The sequence below is a fragment of the Rhinopithecus bieti genome, unplaced genomic scaffold, assembly GCF_001698545.2.
Source record: "Rhinopithecus bieti isolate Rb0 unplaced genomic scaffold, ASM169854v2 scaffold_7681, whole genome shotgun sequence".
Taxonomy (NCBI): Eukaryota; Metazoa; Chordata; class Mammalia; order Primates; family Cercopithecidae; genus Rhinopithecus; species Rhinopithecus bieti.
The window spans coordinates 4,117,113-4,139,743 of NW_016806571.1; the positions used below are offsets into that span (position 1 = coordinate 4,117,113).

Here is a 22,631-nt window from a genome sequence, read left to right on the forward strand (position 1 = left end):
ATGGAAGATGAATTAATCATCAAGGTCAGTAAGTGATGAACCACAGCTTGGTCCAGCTCTTTAGCCCTCTAGTCTCCTGGTGAGACTCCACAGCTCCGCTAATACGACCTGGCCTTCGTGGGGCTGACAACAGCCCTGACAAACCACGGGCGGGGCTCGTCAGCCCGAGGCTGGGATGCTCGGCCCGAATGGCGGCTGGCGGCGGGCTGGGCCCAGGGAGCTGCGCGCGCAACCACTCGGGCGGTGGCTCCGGTAACCGCTCTCCCTGGCAACGGTTTGTTGCTAGCAACCAGCCTGCGGTCTGGAGGTGTTGCGGAGTGAGCCGCCTAGGGGCCCGGGACTCCTGCCATGAATCCGCCGGGGTCCCTAGCGGACGTGGACCCGAACTTGGACGAGCACTTGTCCACCCAGATTCTCGCGCCCTCGGTCCACTCCGACAACCCTCAGGAGCGCATCCAGGCCCGGCGCCTCCGCATCGCGGCGCGCCTAGAAGCCCGGAGGCGGTGAGCGCGGGGGCTGGCGGGGCGGGATCCGCGCAGCAAGGGCCAGAGCAGGGCTGGTTTCCTGATGAAATAGAAACATTTCTTCCGGAAGGTTCATGCAGAGTCTGGGAAAGTAAAACGCTGGGCCGGTGCCATGGCGCTCGCCTGTCATCCCAGCACTCAGGGAGGCCGAGGCGAGAGGATCACTTGAGCCCAGGAGTTCCACATGGTCAGTCTGGGCAGCATAGAGAGACCCCATCTCTATAAAACATCAAAAAATTAATCGGGCCTGGTGGCGCGCGACTGTGGTCTGCACATGGCATCTTTTCCACTATGTACGTCCCCAAACCGCAGGGTCTGCTGGATCATGTGGCCCAAGTAGCCTGGCTGCTTACACTGTGGCCTGGGTCCTTTCCTATTCCAGGCACCACTCAAATCTGGCAGCTTTTTGTGTCAGCCTGAATAGTATTCCTAATGCGGGATGCACTAGGACCCAAAGTGGCCTAAGAGGCATTGAGTTTCCTTCTCTGTAGAGGATGCAAAATGCAGTAGATTTGTTTTTTACTTGATAGGCTATCCCAGTGTGCTACTGACCACTGGACCCCTACAAACTTGAATGACATGCAGTCCCTGGGCCTTCATAGGGTTGATTGCCAACGTCTGGAGCACACATGTCTTACCAAGCCCTGCAGTGTGTTTCCATCTCTGGCTCATCCTGGCTGATTGCTGCAGGGCCATCAGTGGAATGCAGGGGCTGGCAAACCCTTTCAGTAAAGGGCCAGATAGTAAATATTTTAGGCTTTTCGGATCATATGGCCTCTTTCCTAGCTGCTCAACTGCCATTGTAGTGCAAAAGCAGCCACAGGCAAGACATAAACAAATGGGCATGACTGTGTTCCAATAAAGCTTTATTTATGGACACTGAAATTTGAATTTCATGTACTGTTCATGTATCACAAAATAGCCTTCTTTTGATTAAAATTAATAATAAACTTTATTTTTTAGAGCAGTTTTTAGGATCACAGCAAAATTGGTCAAAAGGTACAGCATTCCCATATACTCCCTGCCACCACACATGCACAGCTACTGTAAACATCCTGCACTGGAAGGCACATTTGTAACAATATATGAACCTTGGTGGTGCATCGTTATCACTTGAACTCCATCGTTTACCTTAGGGTTTCTTTTTGGTGTTGTATATCCTATGGGTTTGGATAAATTTATAGTGACACGAGCCCAGCAATATGGTATTACACCAAATATTTTTACTGCCCTAAAAATCCCCTGTGCTCTACTTATTCATCCTAGTCTTTTTTTAATCATTCATTTATATATTTTTTAACCATTTAAAATTGTAAAAAATTGTAGCTCATGCCTGTAATCCCAGCACTTTGGGAGGCCAAGGCAGGAGGATCACCTAAGGTCAGGAGATCGAGGCCAGCCTGGCCAACATGGTGAAACCCCGTCTGTACTAAAAATACAAAAATTAGTTGGGTGTGGTGGCAGGCACCTGTAATCTCAGTTACTTGGGAGCTTGAGGCAGGAGAATTGCTCGAACCTGGGAGGTGGAGGTTGCAGTGAACTGAGATAGTGCCACTGCACTCCAGCCTGGGTGACAAGTGCAAAACTCCGTCTCAAAAAAAAAAAAAAGGGCCGGGCGCAGTGGCTCATACCTGTAATCCCAACACTTCGGGAGGCTGAGGCGGGCGGGATCATGAGATCAGGAGTTTGAGACCAGCCTGACCAACATGGTGAAACCCTGTCTCTATTAAAAATACAAAAATTAGCCAGGGATGGTGGCGCACACCTGTAATCCCAGCTACTCAGGAGACTGAGGCAAGAGAATTGCTTGAACCCGGGAGGCAGAGGTTGCAGTGAGCTGAGATCGTGCCATTGCACTCCAGCCTGGGTGACAGAGCGAGGCTCTATCTCAAAAAAAAAAAAAAAAAATTGTCAAAATCATTATTTGCCTGGAAGCCATAAAAAAGCAGGTGGTGGACTGGATCTGGCCCACAGACCATAGTTTGCCAGTGCTAAAGTAACGGATCATTGTGATGTTCTCTGGGATATCCAGATGTCCTTGATATATTCAGAATATATTATGACAGAGATCAGGAGAATTACCATGGTCCTGTGAGTGTGACAGACTTGTGAGTGTATATCATTGTCTGTTCCATGTAAACGTGAATTTCCTGATTCTTTTTGCTGATGTAGAAAAGCATGCATCTGGCCCAATCAGTAGCCACACATACTGTGCCTGAGGCTGTACAAATTTGCTCTAGCGAAGCTTACCACACTTGCGTAGATGCTGTGTTCAGGAGTGCTACCTGTGGAGCTTCTGGTAGTTGACAGTCGTTTTCTAGGATCCAGTTTCTGCAGGTGCCAGACCCATGAATTAAAAGGAGATTCAATTGGGATCACCACTCCTGCATCGTTGAGATACTTCAGGGTGACACTAATCCCCACCAACCCCCCTGGGCGGCAATATTGTTTTCTGTGTACTCAGGTGCAGTTTCAGAGATGTGCTTTTGGCCTTCCCCACTATGACAGGTCTATTCATAGGCCAAGGAGTGGAGTTTTTCAAACTTCTAAGTATGTCAGTCCCAATTATACTTTTGGCCCTTAGAGACATGATGGTTGGCTGAGTCCACAGACCTGGTAGACCCTCTGTAAGTAGGACTTTGCCTCCCGTATGTCCTCACTCTAAGTGGGTGAGAGCATGCTTTGGGTCTCTGCGTATCACTGCTAACTCAGATCCTGTTCTAATCCTAAACATTTCTGGGTATCCTCTTTCCTTATCGTACAGCCCACCTGAGTAGATGACCCTAGGCCCCTTTGGGGAAGGATTGGGGGAATCATTACAGTATATATTTGCCGTTGTGTTCCAGATCCTTCCTTGTGGGGACCCTGCTGCCTCTTCAGTCAATAGATTCTGGGTCTGAACACTGGCTTAGGTTCAGGAATTGGGCGAGGGACCATGAATCTTTACCAGCGTGCACCCTTAGCCTATCTATCCTTTGCTGCTTTCTTTGGTGAGCACATACGTGTTGTATTCTTGTTGGCTGCACCAAATGATGTTATATTTTGTAAGCCATCTTCAAAACTCTCTGTGGGCCAAGTCCTTGTCTGCTACTCTGACCTTGGCAGTTGTGCTGGGGATTCTATGATAAACAAGGCAAATATAATCTCTGTTCTCAGGAAGCTTATATTCTAATGAGGGAGATGGGAAAAAATAAAGCGCAGCTAAACAAGTAAACAAATAACATAATTATAAATTTTGAAAAGAGTCCTAATGGAAACAAGCAATGAGCAAATATGAAGAATAATAGATGTAGCATCTGAAGGTAGGTGGTAGTGAGGGTAAGAAAGAGCTATGTAAAGAGTTGGACTGGGTATTCAATTATATTAAGGAATCTATTGGCTATGATAATGGTGTGGTGGTCTTGATTTTTTTAAAGGCTATGTCTTTTTTTTTTTTTTTTTTTGAGGCAGAGTCTTGCTTCGCTCTGTCTACCTAGGGCAGGAGTGCAGCAGCACAATCTTGGCTCACTGCAGTCTCCACCTCCCAGGTTCAAGCAATTCTCCTGGCTCAGCCTCCCGAGTAGCTGGGATTACAGGCACTCGCCACCATACCTGGCTAATTTTTGTATTTTTTAGTAGATATGGGGTTTCACCATGTTGGCCAGGCTGGTCTCGAATTCCTGACCTTGGGTGATCCACCTGCCTTGGCCTCCCAAAGTGCTGGGATTACAGGTGTGAGCCACCGCGCCCGGCCTCTATTTTGTATTAGTGGTTGGGGCCATGCATTGTGCGTAAGTGAGCTGGGAGCATTCTGTACCATTTCAATGTGCTGTCAAAACAAGTGCATGCAACTGAGTCTGTGTGAGCCTGGAAGTTCCCTGAATTAACTTATCTGTTAATTAAAGGAAAAGAGATTAAAATATGCTATATTGAAACTTACATATATATTATTAATAACCAACAGTAATTGCAGCAATGGATCAGAACTTAGATTGACAACAGCTTTTTCAGAAAGGAGTATTTTATTACTGATATTGTTTTGAATTGCTGGCACATGTGATAATAAAAGCAGTTGTATTGTTTTATGTTATCTATAGGCAGTACACCCCTCGGTTGCCTGTGATACCCACTGCTGTTGCTGCCTGGGCCTTCTTTTGTCATGAGGTGTAATGTTAAGGTGAAAGTTAACAGAATCAAATGTCATATAAAGAATACAGCCAGGCGTGGTGGCTCACACCTATAATCCCAGCAGTTTGGGAGGCTGAGGTGGGGGGATCACTTGAGACCAGGAGTTTGAGACCAACCTGGCCAACATAGTGAAACTCCTGTCTCTACTAAAAAGATAAAAAAATTAGCTGGGCTTGGTGGCACACTCCTGTAATCCCAGCTACTCAGGAGACCGAGGCACGAGAATTGCTTGAACACCGGGAGGTGGAGGTTGCAGTGAGCTGAGATCGCGCCACTGTACTCCAGCCTGGATGACAGAGCGAGACTCCTTCTCAAAAAAAGAAAAAAGAATAGAAATAATGTGCTAATGCTCCTGACACTCCCAATCTCTGGTGTCTTAGTTTAGGTTTGACATTTCTGGGAGATGTCACTTTCTTTTTGTTTTGTTTTGTTTTGTTTTGTTTTGTTTTGTTTTTTTTTGAGACGGGGTCTCACTCTGTCACCAGGTTGGAATGCAGTGGTGTGACCTTGGCTCACTGCAACTTCCACCTCCTAGACTCAAGTGATTCCCCCCACCCCAGCCTCCCGAGTAGCTGGGACCACAGGTGCGCACCACCATGCCCCACTAATTTTTTGTATTTTTGGTAGAAATGGGGTTTCACCATGTTGCCCAGGCTGGTCTCGTACTCCACAGCTCAAATAATCCTGCCACCTTGGCCTCGAAAAGTGCTGGGATTATAGGTGTGAGCCACCGCACCCAGCCGGGAGGTGTCACTTCTGGGTAAAGATGCCAGATGGAACACATACATCTACCTTAGATCTGTGTCTAAACTCTGTTAAAATGACATGTAAGGGGATTCAGTAAAAAAGATGCAAATTCACAAAGTCAAGAACAGGAGGACTCAACAGCAATGAAACTGTGGAAGCTGGGAAGCGCAAGATAGATGGTAAATGGGTTAGCAGATTCAAGAAGATGGAAAAATAAGCTGCTAGTGAAGAAAGCTGAGAACCCCCTTGATTTACTCTGCACTAAATCCCCAAAGGCTAGGAGATTGGTGGCGTATCATATTCATCCGTGAGGCTTTAAAAAGTCCTATGGTCCTTTCAGTGGAGTGACAGGACCTCTGTGGCTAAGAGATCTCAAAGTTCTTAGCCCTTAGCTGTGACAGAACAGAGACTGGACATGTCCACGTGCTGCTACCCCCGTCCCTTTACTAATTATTATGAGGTCTTATGAAAGGCTGACCTGAAAACAACAAAAGGCCAGAAGACTCCTTGGCTTACTTGGTTCGACCGCTCAGCACCCGCCTCCTAATGTTTATGGTTCCAACCTGACAACCACCCTGGACCACAAAGACCTCTTCCTGGATGACTGCCAACTTTAGGCCAGTTTAGACCGGTTCCCTGAGACTGCACAGATTCTGGACTTGTACCCTAAGCATCACCTTTTTGCATTTATGACCCAATTGTAGTACATTTAAATGTTAAATCTCCATCCCAAAGTGAACATGAGTAACATATTGTCATATGTTCCATGCACATATAAGCCTAATGCACATGCGTAATGAGTTTTCTCCGTAAATATTCACAATCTTCTCCTATATCCTGTAGAATATGCATTTCCTACCTCCCCACCTAGCATAAATACCTGCCTTATTTTCCCACCTTCAAAGCCTACTTCTCGGTCTCAGTTGAAGGCTTACTTCCTGCCTACAAGTTGTGTCCTTTAGAAATAAAGTTTTCTTTTAATTTTGTGGATTCCGACTCTTTTTCAGTTGATATCTGGAAGCGGAGGTGAAGAAGGGAACCAAAATAAGGACAACCGATTGGAAAATTAATAGGTAGATGCCTAGAACCTTTCTCTCTCTTTGCACAGAAGATTGGAAGTTCGGAGAAAGTCAAGCAGAGGGTCTAGGGCTTGGGGGATGCTAGACAGAGGTGAGGCAATTTCATGGAAAATAAGGGGATTCAGGGGACATATGCACGCTGGATGCCAGGACCTTCCAGCTCTCCTCTCACCAGTTCTTGGAACAGGCTGGCACTTTGGCCTTCAGATTCCAGGCAGGAGGTTGGAGAAGTTTCTCTGTGGAATCTGACACCAGCCCCAAAAGAAGGATTTAAAGACACTAATGTCGGGCCAGGCACAGTGGCTCACACCTGTAATCCAGCACTTTGGGAGGCCAAGAGGGGTGGATAACCTGAGGTCTGGAGTTTGAGACCAGCCTGGCCAATATGGTAAAACCCCGTCTCTACTAAAAATATGAGAATCAGTGGCATGGTGGTGCATGCCTGTAATCCCAGCTACTTGGGAGGCTGAGGCACGACAATTGCTTGAACCTGGGAGGCAGAGGTTGCAGTGAGCCGAGATCATGCCAGTGCACTCCAGCCTGAGCAACAGAGGGGAGACTCTATCTCTAAAATAAAATAAAAAAAAAATAATAAAGACAGTAATATCGGGTTTGCTCACAAAGCCACCCCATTAAATCAGCCCACACTGACATGCACAGTTGTTAAGGCACACCCTTGTACTCACAGCTCCCATCAGCTTTAAAAAAAATATATTTTTAGTATTTATTTATTTAGTTTTTAAGCAACAGAGTCTCACTCCATTGCCCAGGCTGGAGTGCAGTGGTTTGATCATAGCTTACTATAATATTGAATCCTGGGCTCAAGCAATCCTCCTGCCTCAGCCTCCTGAGTGTCTGGCACTACAGGTGCAGGCCACTGTGCCCGGCTAATTTTTTTTTTTTTTTACAGATGGGGTCTCGCTGTGTTGTCCAGATTAGTCTTAAACTCCTGGGTCAAGTGGTCCTCCTGCCTTGGCCTCCCAAAGTGCTGGGATTATAGGCATGAGCCACTGTGCCTAGCCCCATCAGCTTGTTTTTAATGTTTAAATTTTTGTCACACTATTAACATTTATTTTTTCTGCTTTATCCTGGCACCATATTACAAGCTTCCAAATGGCTAGGGACTTAAATTGAAATGATACTAATTTGTCCTTATTTTCTCTAAATTCTTAGATTCTGTATAATCACGTGGGTTTATGTACACATAATGAAAACACACCATCCTTTATGTAGTTTTTTTTTTTTTTTTTCTTTTAAGGCAGCTCTTTCTTTAACAACTAGACAGCTACTGTGAAGATGGTGACATGTAAAATTGGTAGTATTAGTATCCTTTTCCCAAGTTGTCATAGAAGTTACCATTATGCTTGTAGATTTAGGTCTTGGGTACATCTCAGACAAGATAGGCAAGAATTTGGAGAACATTTTGAAAATAAGAGCAAGAGACACATTCAGCAACAACTAGAATAATGGAACTCAAAGTTTTAAAATTATGTAATGTAAGTGAAAACAGCTTTAAAAGCCACCTCATAAGAGTTGTTTTATCAGTAGCTTGATTTTTTTCCACGTAAAACAGTGTTTATTTATTTTTAACCAATGTTTTAATTTTTTCATAGGCTTTTTAGTTCTTGTCATGAGTCAGTAACCAAGGATTTCTATGCATCTGAGGAAAGTCTTTAACATGAACGATAGATGTGAAAATTAACAAAGAGAAAAAAGCACCTAAGAGGAAATTAAGACTATGTGGGTAGGAAAAAAATAATAATACCACAAAAAGATGATCATTCAGATCCTCAGAGATAGTTTTGAAGTCTTTGGGGGAAAAAGAGGGGAAAAAAAAGATCCTCAAAGAAAAAAGAGATGATACGGAAACCATGAAACAAGAATAGACTGATACTAAAAGGAGTGTTCAGAGAAAAAAAATAGAGCTCTTAGAAACAAAAAAAATTATAGAAATAGAAAACATTAGAAGGGTTGGAAAATAAAGATGATGAAATCCCCTAGAAAACAGAGCACAAAGAAAAAAGGTAGAAACTTATAGAGAAAATATTATTATTATTATTATTATGACGCCCGGCTAATTTTTGTATTTTTAGTAGAGGCAGGGTTTTGCCATGTTGGCCAGGCTGCTCTCGAACTCCTTACCTCAGGTGATCCGCCCACCTCAGCCTCCCAGAGTGCTGGGATTACAGGCATGAGCCACCGCCCCCAGCCACAGAAAAATTTTTTTTTTTTTAAATTAGAAGATATTATCACTTTTCTAGATCCAGGAAGAATGGAGCACAAAGGGTATTATCATGGAAACAATTCAAGAACATGTCTCAGACCTGAAGATCATGAGGTTCCTGATTGAAGTGTCTCGCGCAGTGGATGAAAATAGACCCACCCTAAGGCACACCACTGAGAAAGTTCAGAACACTGAGAACAAAAAGAAGGGGCCTACGAGCTTGCAGAGTGAAAAATAAAAAAAAATAAAAATAAAAAAGGTCATATATAAAAAACAAAAACATGATCACATACAAAGAAAGGTGTAAAGACAGAATGACTTTAGGTTTCTCAATTAGCAACACTGGAAGGAAACAGTGAAGGAAAGTTATTTCCAACCTAGAACTCTAAACCCAGGTAGACAACCAAGTTCCAATGTTTTTAAATCCTGAGAAAGGACTTTGGTCAGGAAGTGGAGTATTCAAGATGGCAGCTCCCATTTAGACCACAAACATGGGGCTGTGGTGAGGAAACAGCTTCCCAAAAGAGGACTCAGCCCCCAGGAGGGAGGGAGCTCAAATCTGAAGAGAAAAAAGTCTGAGACAGTTCCTTTGGAGAATATACTAGTTCACTGCTGAACAAGAGAAATACAATGTCAGCCACATATGTCATTTCAAGTTTTCTAGTAGCAGCACTGAAAGTGGTAAAAACAGAACAGGTGAAATTAATAATTTATCTAACCCAATATATGAAAGTATTATTTTAATATGCAATCAGTATAAATCATACTGATGAGCTATATTGCAAATATTTTTTGTTTAAAGTCTTCAAAATCCATCTAGAGTGTATTTTACACTCATAGCATATTTCAATTTGCACCAGCCACATTTTGGGTGCTTTATAGCCACGTGTAGTTATTGGCTACCATATTGGACAGTACAGTGCTAAGCAGTAAAAAATGATGCATAAAAGGCAGTGATGAGATTCAAGTTAAAACTAGTTAATAAGAATTTATAGCATATCTGCAGCCTGGCCAACATGGTGAAACCCCGTCTTTACTAGAAATACAAAAATTTTCTTAATCCAGTCTGTCACTGATGGACATTCAGGTTGATTCCAAGTCTATGTGGCACATATACACCATGGACTACTATGCAGCCATAAAAAAGGATGAGTTTGTGTCCTTTGTAGAGATATGGATGCAGCTGGAAACCATCATTTTATTCTTTACAAACTATCGCAAGAACAAGAAAACCAAACACCGCATGTTCTCGCTCATAGGTGGAACCTGAACAATGAGATCACTTGGACTTGGGAAGGAACATTCACCACACTGGGGCCTATTATGGAGGGGGAGGGGGAGGGATTGCATTGGAAGTTATACCTGATTAAATGACGAGTTGATGGGTGCTGATGAGTTGATTGGGTGCAGCACACCAACCATGGCACAGAGTATATATATGTAACAAACTGCAATTATGCACATGTACCCTAGGAACTTAAATATAATAAAAAAATTAAAAAAAATTAAAAAAAAAATACAAAAGTTAGCCGGGCGTGGGGGCGCATGTTTGTAGTCCCAGCTTCTCAGGAGACTGAGTCAGAAGAATTGCTTGAACCTGGGCGGCGGAGGTTGCAGTGAGCCGAGATGGCGCCACTGCACTGCAGCCTGGGGACAGAGCAAGACAGTCGGAAAAAACAAACAAACAAACAAAAAAATAAATATATATGTATGTGTATATATATATAATAAATATCTGGACTGCATAGTTTTTGTTTGTTTGTTTCTGAAGCACTGATCTTTGATCCAGAAAGCACTTGGAAGGGATTATTTAAATAGAGTTGGTCATTAATTGGTGGTCAAAGTAGAAAGTCAAGGGAATTTTTTTGAGTGGTGATGGGAACATGATAAGCCTGGCAATAGCTGAAGACCTGAGTAAAATGGAACAATTAGTTTACTTAGTAAGAAAACAAAGAACATGTTCGATAAGAATAGGGAAGTCAATGAAATGACAAGAAAAAACCAAGGGGTTTTGGTTAGTTTGGGAGTGGAGGACGGTAACTCAATTCTGTATCTCCAAAATAGTGTCACACTAGGTAGGATTGTCCTGGACTTTGAACAAAGAGAGTAGAGATGGAAGTCAGAGTTAGAAAAAGTCGAGAAAGAATGAGATAAAGAGATCTGCTAGGCTGAGGCAGGAGAATTGCTGGAACCCGGGAGGCGAAGGTTTCGATGAGCCGAGATCGTGCCATTGCACTCCAGCCTGGGCAACAAGAGCGAAAATCCGTCTCGAAAAACAAACCTGCTGTGTCATGTTAAGGTTTCATTTTTCCTAAGACAGTACTGACAGCCCTTATGGCCACTGTGTGCTAGAGGAGAAAGCAGGGTCTTGATGATGTGGTGTGGGGGTTGGTGAGGTCACTCACCCATGCCTCCTCTGAAAAAGTCCATAATCTGGAACCTTATCTCGCCACTGCCCCTTTAGTCTCATTTTCTGATTCACACACACACACATAAGCACACACACATGCACTATTTAGAAAATTCATGCAGTACAAAAATGTAGAAAATAGAACTTCTTGGTAATTTAATTCCTGTTCCTTAAGTAATTGCTGTTATCCGTTTGCCACATATACTTCCAGAAAATGTCCCGTGCACATATAAGCCTTTTTTTTTTTCGTTTGAGACAGAGTCTCGCTCTGTCGCCCAGGCTGGAGTGCAGTGGCGCGATCTCGGCTCACTGCAAGCTCCGCCTCCCGGGTTCACGTCATTCTCCTGCCTCAGCCTCCCGAGTAGCTGGGACTACAGGCGCCCGCCACCTCGCCGGGCTAATGTTTTGTATTTTAGTAGAGATGGGGTTTCACCGTGTTAGCCAGGATGGTCTCTATCTCCTGACCTTGTGATCCGCCCGCCTCGGCCTCCCAAAGTGCTGGGATTACAGGCGTGAGCCACTGCGCCCGGCCAACCCTGTTTTAAAAAGAAAATTTGTGTTATAGTCTACATATTGTTCTAAAACTGGCTCCGTTTACTTAACTGCTGTGGACACCTTTCCCTGCTGCTAGGTATTACCTCATTCTTTTTGTAGGCTACAAAGTATTTTTGAAATATTGTTTCCTGTTAACTAGTTAGCTATTAATAAGTATGTAGAATATTTCCACGGTCTTACATTGTAAGTATTGTCAGTGCTACAGTCATCTTTCTTGTGCATATTTATTTATGTACTTGTAAAGGCTTTCTGTAAAAAATTCCTAAAGATAGGGTTGTTAGGTCAGAGGGGAGGCACATTTAAGCTTTTGACAAATCTTGCCAAATTGCCTTTTAGACAAGTTGTTACACTTTACATTCCCACCCATGGCGTGTGGAAAGCTGGGCTGCCACCTGATATTGTCAACCCTTCAAATCTTTTTTAGTCTGATAATAGGGTAATGACACCTCACAGGGTTTTGGTTTCTCTGATTGTATGTGAAGCTGACCGTATTTTCAAATGCCTGTTTGCCATTTGTATCTCTTTGGGAAATTGCCTGTTCATATCCTCTGCCAGTTTTTCTCTTTGGTATTTTGTCTTCTGTGTATTGATTTGAAGGAGCCCTTCCTATTTTATGGAGAGTAAAATTTTGTCAAGTATCTTTTATCAGTTTATCCCTTGACTTTCAAGGACAAAATATCTAAATTTTAGAAAGTAAAATCTGTTTTTTTTTTCTGACTTTAGTCTTATTCAAAGATGGGTTTTCTATGCTAAGATTATATAGATATTCTCCTGTATTTACTTCTAGTGTTTTTATGATTGTAGTTTTTTTAATATTTAATTTTTTTTAAATGATAGAGATGGGGTCTCTCTATGTTGCCCAGGCAGGTCTCAAACTCTTGATTTAAAGCAGTCCTCCTGCCTTGGCCTCCCAAAGTGCTGGGATTACAGGTGTAAGCCACTGTGCCTGGCCAATATTTAAATTTTAATCCATATGGAATATATATTTATATATGAAGTACAATGGAACCATTATTATGATTATGATTATTGTTTACATAAATAGAGATGGGGGTCTTGCTATGTTGGCCATGCTGATCTTGAACTCCTGGCCTTAAGCAATCCTCCTGTCTTGGTCTCCCAAAGTGTTGGGATTACAGGCATGAGCCACTGTGCCAGGCCAAAACCTTTAAATATAGAATTTAAGTACTAGAAATAACTTAATTTTCTCTGCTTTTTTTCCATCACAGGGAAGCACTTGGAGAATATTTAGATGGGAAGAAGGAGAGTGAGGAGGATCAAAGCAAGAGCTACAAACAGAAAGAAGAAAGCCGATTGGTATGAACTGGTTGGCAGATGGGCTCTGGAAGACCAGTGAGCTGGGTGTGACGTCATGGTTTTCACATTTAGACTGGAAGAAATCATGTGGTCCATGTTGCTGTCTCTAGGCAGAACTGAATAGAATCTTTCCCGTTTGAGAGCTCTCTAGGAGTGAGCTTTCAGATGACAGTTTCTTATATTTACGTTGTCTCTTCTCAGCTCATGCACTTTTAATGGTATTCAGTCTTCATAGGATAAAGTCCAGATGTTTTAGCCTGGGCACTCAAGGCCTTTGATAGTCTGTTCCCATCTTCACTTTCCAAACATGTCTCCCGTTTGTTACCTAATTTGGGCCTTCCGCTTTGGTGAGGTGGATCCACTCACTTTCCTCCAGTGGGGTTTTGTTCATTTCTGCTCTGTGCCTTTGATCATCTGGAATGCCAGGCCCCCTCTGTTCTCTTCTTCTTCTCTCCTCTCATCTGGCCACTTTCCCATTTTCAACAACCCTCTCAAGACCCAAATCCTCCTTGGATTCTTCCTCAGCCCAGCCTGAGCTCCCTTTCTCCACACATTGAATACTTCCTGTCTGTGCTACTCTTTTCATTTTAGATAGTTTTCTGCTGCATATGACTTTTCAGATGTGTGTGCCTGCAGTGCCCCAGTGAAACTGTATGTACTGTGAGAATGAGAGCCTCTTTTTGTAGCCATGGAGTAGTGTGTAGCTTGTACGTAGCTTGTGTAGACACAAACAAGAAAATCATTGATTATCCTCCATGGCGATGAAACAGCTCCTGGGATGCTGAGGGATAAACAGCGGCTCAAAACAGCAGACCAGAACTGGCAAAATGCTACATTTAATCAATGCTAAGTGAAAGGCAAAAATGGTGATACTGTGTGAACTCAGATATGGAGAGGAGCTCACCAAGCTGGCCTGGTCAGGGAAAGTTCAATGGAGAAAATGGGATTTGAGTTGTCTTAGAAATACAGGTGGAACTTTTAATAGCAGAGGAGAGATCGTTTCTGGTGAGAAAAAATATTCAGGTTGCTGAATATGATTATAGAGCATAGAGGTATAGAGAGATCACTGAATATCTCGTACTGTGTTAGGGATAAAATATTTTACTGTGGAAAAGGTATCGGACTGATGTGGGTTTTTGTTCCTGATCTTTTACCTACTGCAGAGTAGGTGATTCATGTCACTTTTTTGTACTTCGTTCTCTTCATTTAAAAGTCAGTGAGCTCAACCCGGTGCAGTGGCTCACACCTATAATCCCGGGACTTTGGAAGGCCAAGGCCGGCGGATCACCTGAGGTCAGGAGTTCAAGACTAGCCTGGCCAACATAGTGAAACCTCGTCTCTACTAAAAATATAGAAGTTGGCTGGGTGTGGTGGCACATGCCTGGAGTCCCGGCTACTTAGGAGGCTGAGGCTGAGGTGGGAGGATTCCTTGAACCCATGAGGTGGAGGTTGCAGTGATCCGAGATCAGGTCACTGCACTCTAGCCTGGGCGACAGAGGGAGACTGTCTCTTTCAAAAAAAAAAAAGAAAAGGTCAGTGACCTCTGAGCATTTCTGTGTAGGACAAAAGGATATTAGATTTTTAAAATGCTGATATACAGTTCACCCTGAGCACTCCTTAATTAAGTATAAATCCAAAGAGATAATATTGTTTTCATTAGTAGGTTTTGAAGGTTCCTTTCACTTAAGACTTAAGTAGTGAAGAGCCTTGGCATCAAGGAGAAATGTACACAAAAGATGCTCCCCTTCCTCAAGATTAAGGTATTGATTATTAGTTCTGACCTAATGTCTGGGCAGGCTGGGCCCCACCCTTGACCCTGCAGTTTATCTTTTTTTTTTGAGACGAAGTCTTGCTCTGTCACCAGGCTGGAGTGCAGTAGCACGATCTCGGCTCACTGCAACCTCTGCCTCCTGGGTTCAAGCTATTCTCCTGCCTCAGCCTCCTGAGTAGCTGGGACTGCACGTGTGCGCCACCATGCCCATCTAATTTTTGTATTTTTAGTAGAGACAGGGGTTTCACCATGTTGGCCAGGATGGTCTTGATCTCTTGACCTAGTGATCCGCCTGCCTCAGCCTCCCAAAGTGCTGGGATTACAGATGTGAGCCACTGCGCCTGGCCTTATCAGGTTTTTAGTGGTCATTATTTTTGTGTCCTGTTTAATCTTTGTCTACTTCATATGAAGACAGTCTTCTATGGTTCCTTCTAGAAAGTTTTATAATTCTATCATTTACATTTTGGCCTATGACGTATCTGGAATTGATTTCTATCGTGTAAGGGCAGGGTCCCAGTTTCATTGTTTTCTATGTAGATTTTTACTTGCCCCAGCACCATTTACTGAAAAGATTGTCCTTTCCCCACTGTACTGCTGTGCGCCTTTGTTGCAAATCAGGTGACCATGTATGTGTGAGTTTGTTTCCACATTCTCTGTTCTCTTTTTTGGTATCTATATGTCTGTCTGTATTAGTTCATTCTCACATTGCTATAAAGAAATACTTGAGACTGGATAATTTATGAGGAGGTTGAATTGGCTCATGGTTCTGCAGGCTATACAAGAAGCACAGTGACTTCTGCTTCTGGGTAGGCCTCAGGAAGCTTCCAATCATGGCAGAAGGCAAAGGGGAAGCAGGCATCTCACATGGCAGGAGCAGGAGTGAGAGAGAGAATGCAGGGAGGTGCCACACACTTTACAATGGCCAGATCTCGCGAGAACTCACTCACTCTCATGAGAAGAACACTGAGAGGATGGTGCCGAACTATGAGGAATCCACCCCCATGATCCAGTCGTTTCCCACCAGGCTCCACCTCCAACTCTGGGGATTAAAATTTGACATGAGATATATCCAAACTGTATCACTGGCTTTGTGCCAATTCCACACAGTTTTAATTACTGGAGCTTTTATGACAGTTCTTGATATCTGGTAGGGTGAGTTCTCTGTGTTCTTCCAGATTGTCTTAGCTATTCTTTTTTTTTCTTGCAAGACAGTCTCATTCTGTCATCCAGGCTGGAGTGCAGTGGCACAATCTTGGCTCACTGCAACTGCCACCTCCCAGGTTCAAGTCATTCTGATGCCTCAGCCTTCTGAGTAGCTGGGATTACGTGTGTGTGCTACCATATCCCGCTAATGTTTGTATTCTTACTGGAAACGGGGTTTCACCATGTTGGCCAGGCTAGTCTCGAACTCTTGGTCTCAGGTAATCCTCTTGCCTCAGCTTCCCAAAGTGCTGGGATTAGAGGCATGAGCCACTGCGCCCAGCCTTGTCTTGGCTATTCTTGACCCTTTGTATTTCCATATACATTTTAGAATCAGCTTGTCGCCGGGCGCAGTGGTTCACGCCTGTAATCCCAGCACTTTGGGAGGCCGAGGTGGGCAGATCACCAGGTCAGGAGATCGAGACCATCCTGGCTAACATGGTGAAACCCTGCATCTACTAAAAATACAAAAAATTAGCCTGGCGTGGTGGCAGGCACTGTAGTCCCAGCTACTCGGGAGGCTGAGGCAGGAGAATCGCCAGGAGGTGGAGGTTGCAGTGAGCCAAGATTGTGCCACTGCAGTCCAGCCTGGGTGACAGAGCGAGACTCCGGCTCAAAAAAAAAAAAAAAAAAAAAAAAAAAAATTTCTGCCAAAAAACCTGCTGGAATTTCAACTGACTGAGTAGAATTTATAATCCATGGGAGATATTCTTTAATTTGGCTCAGTGATGTTTTGCACTTTTTGTTCAGGTTATAGTGGTTCATGGTGGTGTATAAATGTACAGTTGATTTTAATATATTGACCTGGTATCCGGTGACCTTGCCAAATTCATTTGTTAATTCTAATAGTTACCTGTGGCTTCTTTTGGATTTTTTTACATATATAATCATATCATCTGAAAATAATAAGTTTTATTTCTTTCTGTCTGATTTTTATATCTTTCATTTTTTTTTCTTCCCTTATTGCATTAGTTGGATGCTCCAGCTCATTAAATAGAAGTAGTGATGATGGGAGTCCACGTTCTGCTCTGGATTTCCTGTGAATGCACCCCCTCAACTAGACTTGCCCCATGTCCCTTCAAACCCCCGTTGTCCCCTCTAGATCACTGAGTCCCATGGGAGCCAAAATTCCCCATCCAAATGACTTTGAGCCCACCTTCAACCTGTATGTGCCTCTTGCCAGAGTCTGTCCTGCTCAGGGCAGATGAGGCCACTGTTACACAACCCCTGGGCCTGATGGATGGTCACAGGGTGTAGATGGAGCTTGGATGTGCAGTTGGGGAAATCCACATGCCTGTGGGACAGAGCTGGGGGTGGGCTGGGAACTGCGGCCAGAGGCAGGCTCTCCCTTAGCCACCCAATTATGAGTAGAACTCCAAAATGTGTCTGAATTCAAACTAGGACTTTTAAATTGTTATAAAGGTATTGAGATAGGAGGATATATGTATTTTGAGATGGAGTCTCGCTCTGTCGCCCAGGCTGGAGTACAGTGGTGTGATCTCGGCTCACTGCAACCTCCGCCTCCTGGGTTCACTCCATTCTCCTGCCTCAGCCTCCTGAGTAGCTGGGACTACAGGCATGCACCACCATGCCTGGCTAATTTTTGTGTTTTTAGTAGAGACGCGGTTTCACCATGTTGTTCAGGCTGATCTTGAACTCCTGGCCTCGGGTGATCCGCCGTGTCGGCCTCCCAAAGTGCTGAGATTACAGGTGTGAGCCACCATGCCCGGCCAAATGTTTTATTTAACAATTTTTACATGATACTATAGTTTAAAAATATTTAGACATATGGTACGTGGACCTCCATTTAAACTCTTTCCCTGGATCTCATAAAGGTGAGGGGCGTGTCTGTTGGTCTGTTAGTGACTGTGACATTTGGATTTTTAATTTTACTTTGAGTCTTAAATACTTGATTCAGAAATTTCTGGAACTCAAGTGATTGGTTAGCACATGGTACTTATACAGAAGTGTCTGATGTTCACATTGAGTAGAAACTAGAAAATTACCCCAAACTGCAGGAAAGTTATTACTTCCGTATGCATGTAAAACCATTTGGTATAAGTGATAAAACTGCAGGCAATAACAAAAAATCTAGAGTGCACTGGATATCTGGGTTAAAGCTCTATTCTGTATTCAATGAAACTACATTTCAAATTTTTCATGTAATAGTGAGATCAAGTGAAGTCTCCGGTAATTTCTGTGACTCCTTGGTATAGAAGTTTTATAGGCTCCTAGTTTAAAAATTATTTGAGAGTTGGAAAGTTTGTAAGTTCCAAAATACTTGGAAAACTTAGGCATAACCTAAGGATACTTGAACTTTTTGTTGAGAGAATTTATCATCTTGAATAACATCACGACAAGGCTAGGAGTGAAGATACCGGAAATGGAATTTACGAAGAGGGATTTAGAAGGGTGGCACCAATTACAAAATTCCTGAGCCCATTAAGGAGAGAGCAGTGCAGCCAGTTACAATCTTTTCCTGCATTAGAATCCATGTAACAAAAGACTCCACATATCATTGACTGCAGCAAGGCAGAAGCTCATTTCTCTGTCTCAACAGTTCCGAGTATAAGTAGTCCAGGGCTGACATGGATGGGGTCTGCTTGATGAAGGGACCTCAGCTCCCTCTGCCGTTGCTTGAGTTGCCTTCATCTGTTCCTCACCTTTTACTTGAGCCCTACATGCCAGCCTGAGACAAGGGACAGAAGTGGGGCAGCAGAGGATACACCTTTTCCCTTAAAGGCACAGTTCAGAAGTGGCACACATCACTTCTCACGTGTCATTGATCAGATAATATTCTAGGTGCAAGGGAGGCCGGGAAAGTTACCTATTTTGGGAAGCCACGTGCCCAGCAAAAACTTGAGTGTTCTGTTACTAAAAGGAGAGGGAGAAATGGACACGGGAGGACAACTGCTGTTATCTGCCTCACTGTCATTATCTGCCTCACCTCCCCAACTGAGGTTCTTCAAAAGGCTCCTGGCAGTGTCAGTCACTTGGAGATCTGCTGGGGAAAGGGCTGAGATGAATGTATAATACCTGCCGCTGTAAAAGTTGGCTGGTGCCTACACTACAGTGAATAAATAAAGTACATTGAGAACTGCAGAGTGCTTTTAAAAATTTTTTTATTTTGCCCAGGAATGGACAAAAACTTACCACAGTAGGATACTAATGATGCCCTTCTAGCCAAACGCAGTGACTTTTCCCCAGGCCTCATCCTATTATGACTGGATACCGGACTTTTCTTTCTCTTTCTCTTTTTCTTTTTCCTTTTCTCTCTCTCTCTTTTTTTTTTTCTGAGATAGGGTCTCACTTTGTTGCTCAGGCTGGAGTGTAGCGGCGTGACCTCGGCTCACTGTAACCTCTGCCTCCCAGGTTCAAATGATTCTCCTGCCTCAGCCTCCTGAGTAGCTGGGATTACAGGCACCCGCCACCACGCCCGGCTAATTTTTGAATTTTTAGTAGAGATGGGGTTTCACCATGTTGGCCAAGCTGGTCTCGAACTCCTGACCTCAAATGATCCACCCACCTTGGCCTCCCAAAGTGCTGGGATTACAGGCATGAGCCACTGTGCCTGGTCAAGAACTGCAGAGTGCTTTTAAATTGTGAGCTGTAAAACCACATCACAAATGTCCTGATAGAAAAGGGTTGCTACGCAGGGGCTACTCTTAAAAGTCTTAAGGTAGTTGCTGCTTCCTGCTTGAATGGATAGAAGAGCTACGGACAGTTGTGCAAAAATGTTTCTGACTTTATACATTATTTACAAAGTGTTCTAGCTTTGTCAGTTCTTCTCTCTCTCTTTTCAGAAATTGGCTAAACTTCTGCTCTGTGGCACCGAGTTGGTGACAAATATCCAGGTGGCTATAGATACCAGAGAGATTCACAGGAGAGTAGAAGAAGAGGAGATAAAGCGTCAGAGGTAAGGACCACACCACTCTGTACCTGGTGGACATGAAGGTAATCTCCTCCATGGGTCCCGCAGTTCTCCCGAGTCGTTGGAGGGTGACTTTGTCTACCTTAGGCAATTCCCTTCCTGCCCTTATAAGTTCTCCCTCCCTCCTCTTCTCTCTCTCTTTTTTTTTCTTTTTTGAGACGGAGGTTCGCTCTTGTTACCCAGGCTGGAGTGCAGTGGGTGTGATCTCAGCTCACCGCAACCTCCACCTTCTGGGTTCAAGCGATTCTCCTGCCTCAGCCTCCTGAGTAGCTGGGATTACAGGCATGCACCACCATGCCGGGCTAATTTTGTATTTTTAGTAGAGACAGGTTTCACCATGTTGGCCAGGCTGGTCTCGAACTACTGACCTCAGGTGATCCACCCGCCTTGGCCTCCCACAGTGTTGGAATTACAGGCGTGAGTGACCGCACCCAGCTATCTCTCTTTTCTTTCCTCCCTTCCTCAAACACTGCATTGCTGATACGTGCCAAGCTGTGTGTATACAAAAGGAGTGAAACATGGCCTCTGTTTGTGGTATTCACAGTCTAGTCAAGAGACACATGGAAACACCCACAATTTGTGGTAAAATAGATAATGTGTAAAGGGTTGTAGTAACACACACAAGGAGGCCTTTAATTCTATCTGCAGAGATTAGAGAACACTTCCCAGGCAAGGTGACACACTGAGTTGGGCTGTGAGGGATGAATAGGAGTTTGAGGAGTTGAAGAGTAGGCATTTTAGGCAGAGGGAACCCTTGAGCAGAGGTGTGAGATCCCATGATATGCTTGGGAATGGCATGATAGTGAAGGATGTGTGTGGGTGGTAGAAGAAAAGAGGCTAAGAAGGTCAACTGGGCAGTCCTGGGTTTCAATTGGTGAGAACGACCAGACCCAGGAGCACCTCAGTGTTATGTGTAAAGGTGGCAGCATTATTAAAGAATATGAAGGGCTCCATGCCTAGAAGGATGGAGGGTCACAGGGATAACAGGAACCTGCGTCAGGTCCTCAGCTCCAGTCCTCAGGAGGCAGGCTGCCCTGCATGCCCTTATCCCAGGTCTCAGGCTGTCCAGCAGGGAGGCATAGCGGCTTAGAAGAATTAAACTTCTTTGGTTTGCACACAGAAGTAGACTGATTGCAGGTCCTCATTTAAACTTTGGATTGTTCTTCAATTAACTTCTTAAACAATTAGAAGAGCAACCACTTGGCCAGGCGTGGGGTGGCCCATGCATGTAATCGCAGCACTTTGGGAGGCCGAGGCGGGCGGATCGCTTGAGGTCAGGAGTTCGAGACCAGCTTGGCCAACATGGTGAACCTCCATCTCTACTAAAAATACAAAAAATTAGCTGAGTGTGGTGGCGCGTGCACACCCGTAGTCCCAGTACTCAGGAGGCTGAGGCAGGAGCCTCACTTGAGCCCAGGAGGCGGACGTTGTAGTGAGCCAAGAGTGTGCCACTGGACTCCAGCCTAGGCAATGGGAGTGAAACCCTGTCTTTAAAAAGAAAGAAAGCAACGACTTGACCATTTTGGCTCATCATATACATACAGGGGACGATTTTAACAATATTTTTAGTTGTTCAGCGTAAGTAGTTCCCTCGTTAGCAACGTTAGCAGCTCTACCAGTAAAGGTGGTTGACTTTTATTCTCAAAACTTCCCACTGCCTTTATGGGCTGTACCAGGAACAGAGTTGGCAGATTCCCAGCAGGGTCAGCTTGTGAAAGGCGGGGAAGGTCATGCAAGGAGTTAGGCCTCATCCTCTAGTCACAGAGGAACGCTGAAGGTCCCAGTGGGCAGGTTACAAGGTCAGTGTGCTGTGGAAAGATGACCTGACAGCTCTTTCTCATTTCTTGAAATAAAAAAGTCAATTAAATTTAAAAAGTGTCCTAGCTTGGAAGGTGGGGTGGGTGTGGGATGGGACAGGGAGAGAGGATTGCAAGATGTTTAAGCTGTGACTTCGGTTCCTCAGGGAGTTTGTTTGGAGGTGCTGTCATAGGATTAGTCTGTTACAAGGAGCAGAGAGTCTCTGGGAGATATCCTAGCCACTGTTTCCAGAGGGGCCCCAGCTCAGCTGTCCTGCCTTCCTGCCACCTCACCCCAGCCTCGGTGTGCTCTGTCACAGAGATTCTTTGGAATTTATGGAAAGGCTCTCCCTATTTTCCATTCCTTGTGGTGGAGTTTCCGTATTTGTACATTCCACTAGTCATTTATTGGTAACTTGGGAGAGGAGTAGCCAGACAATTGAGGTCATGTTGCTAATAAAAAATTGATAATTTAAGTACCATGTGTTAAGTGACTCCCACACTGAGCACCTGTGCTGTGTGCATCATTTTATTATTATTATTTTTTAATTTTTTTATTATACTTTAAGTTCTAGGGTACATGTGCACAACGTGCAGGTTTGTTACACATGTACACCTGCGCCATGTTGGTGTGCTGCACCCATCAACTCGTCAGCACCCATCAATTCGTCATTTATATCAGGTATAACTCCCAATGCAATCCCTCCCCCTACCCCCTCCCCATGATAGGTCCCGATGTGTGATGTTCCCCTTCCCGAGTTTAAGTGATCTCATTGTTCAGTTCCCACCTATGAGTGAGAACATGCGGTGTTTGGTTTTCTGTTCTTGTGATAGTTTGCTAAGAATGATGGTTTCCAGCTGCATCCATGTCCCTACAAAGGACGCAAACTCATCCTTTTTTATGGCTGNC

General features: G+C 44.2%; 1 protein-coding gene across 1 annotated transcript in view; it reads left to right on the forward strand.

Annotated features, from left to right (window-relative positions):
* Positions 1–270: 270 nt before the first annotated feature.
* Positions 271–22,631, forward strand: part of DRC1 (dynein regulatory complex subunit 1) — a 58,970-nt gene continuing 36,609 nt past the window's right edge. The window contains exons 1-3 of the mRNA XM_017876888.1: positions 271–503; positions 12,936–13,023; positions 19,798–19,910. Of these exons, the coding sequence (XP_017732377.1) occupies positions 349–503; positions 12,936–13,023; positions 19,798–19,910 (356 nt within the window). The 5' untranslated portion in view covers positions 271–348. The remainder of the gene's footprint in view (positions 504–12,935; positions 13,024–19,797; positions 19,911–22,631) is intronic.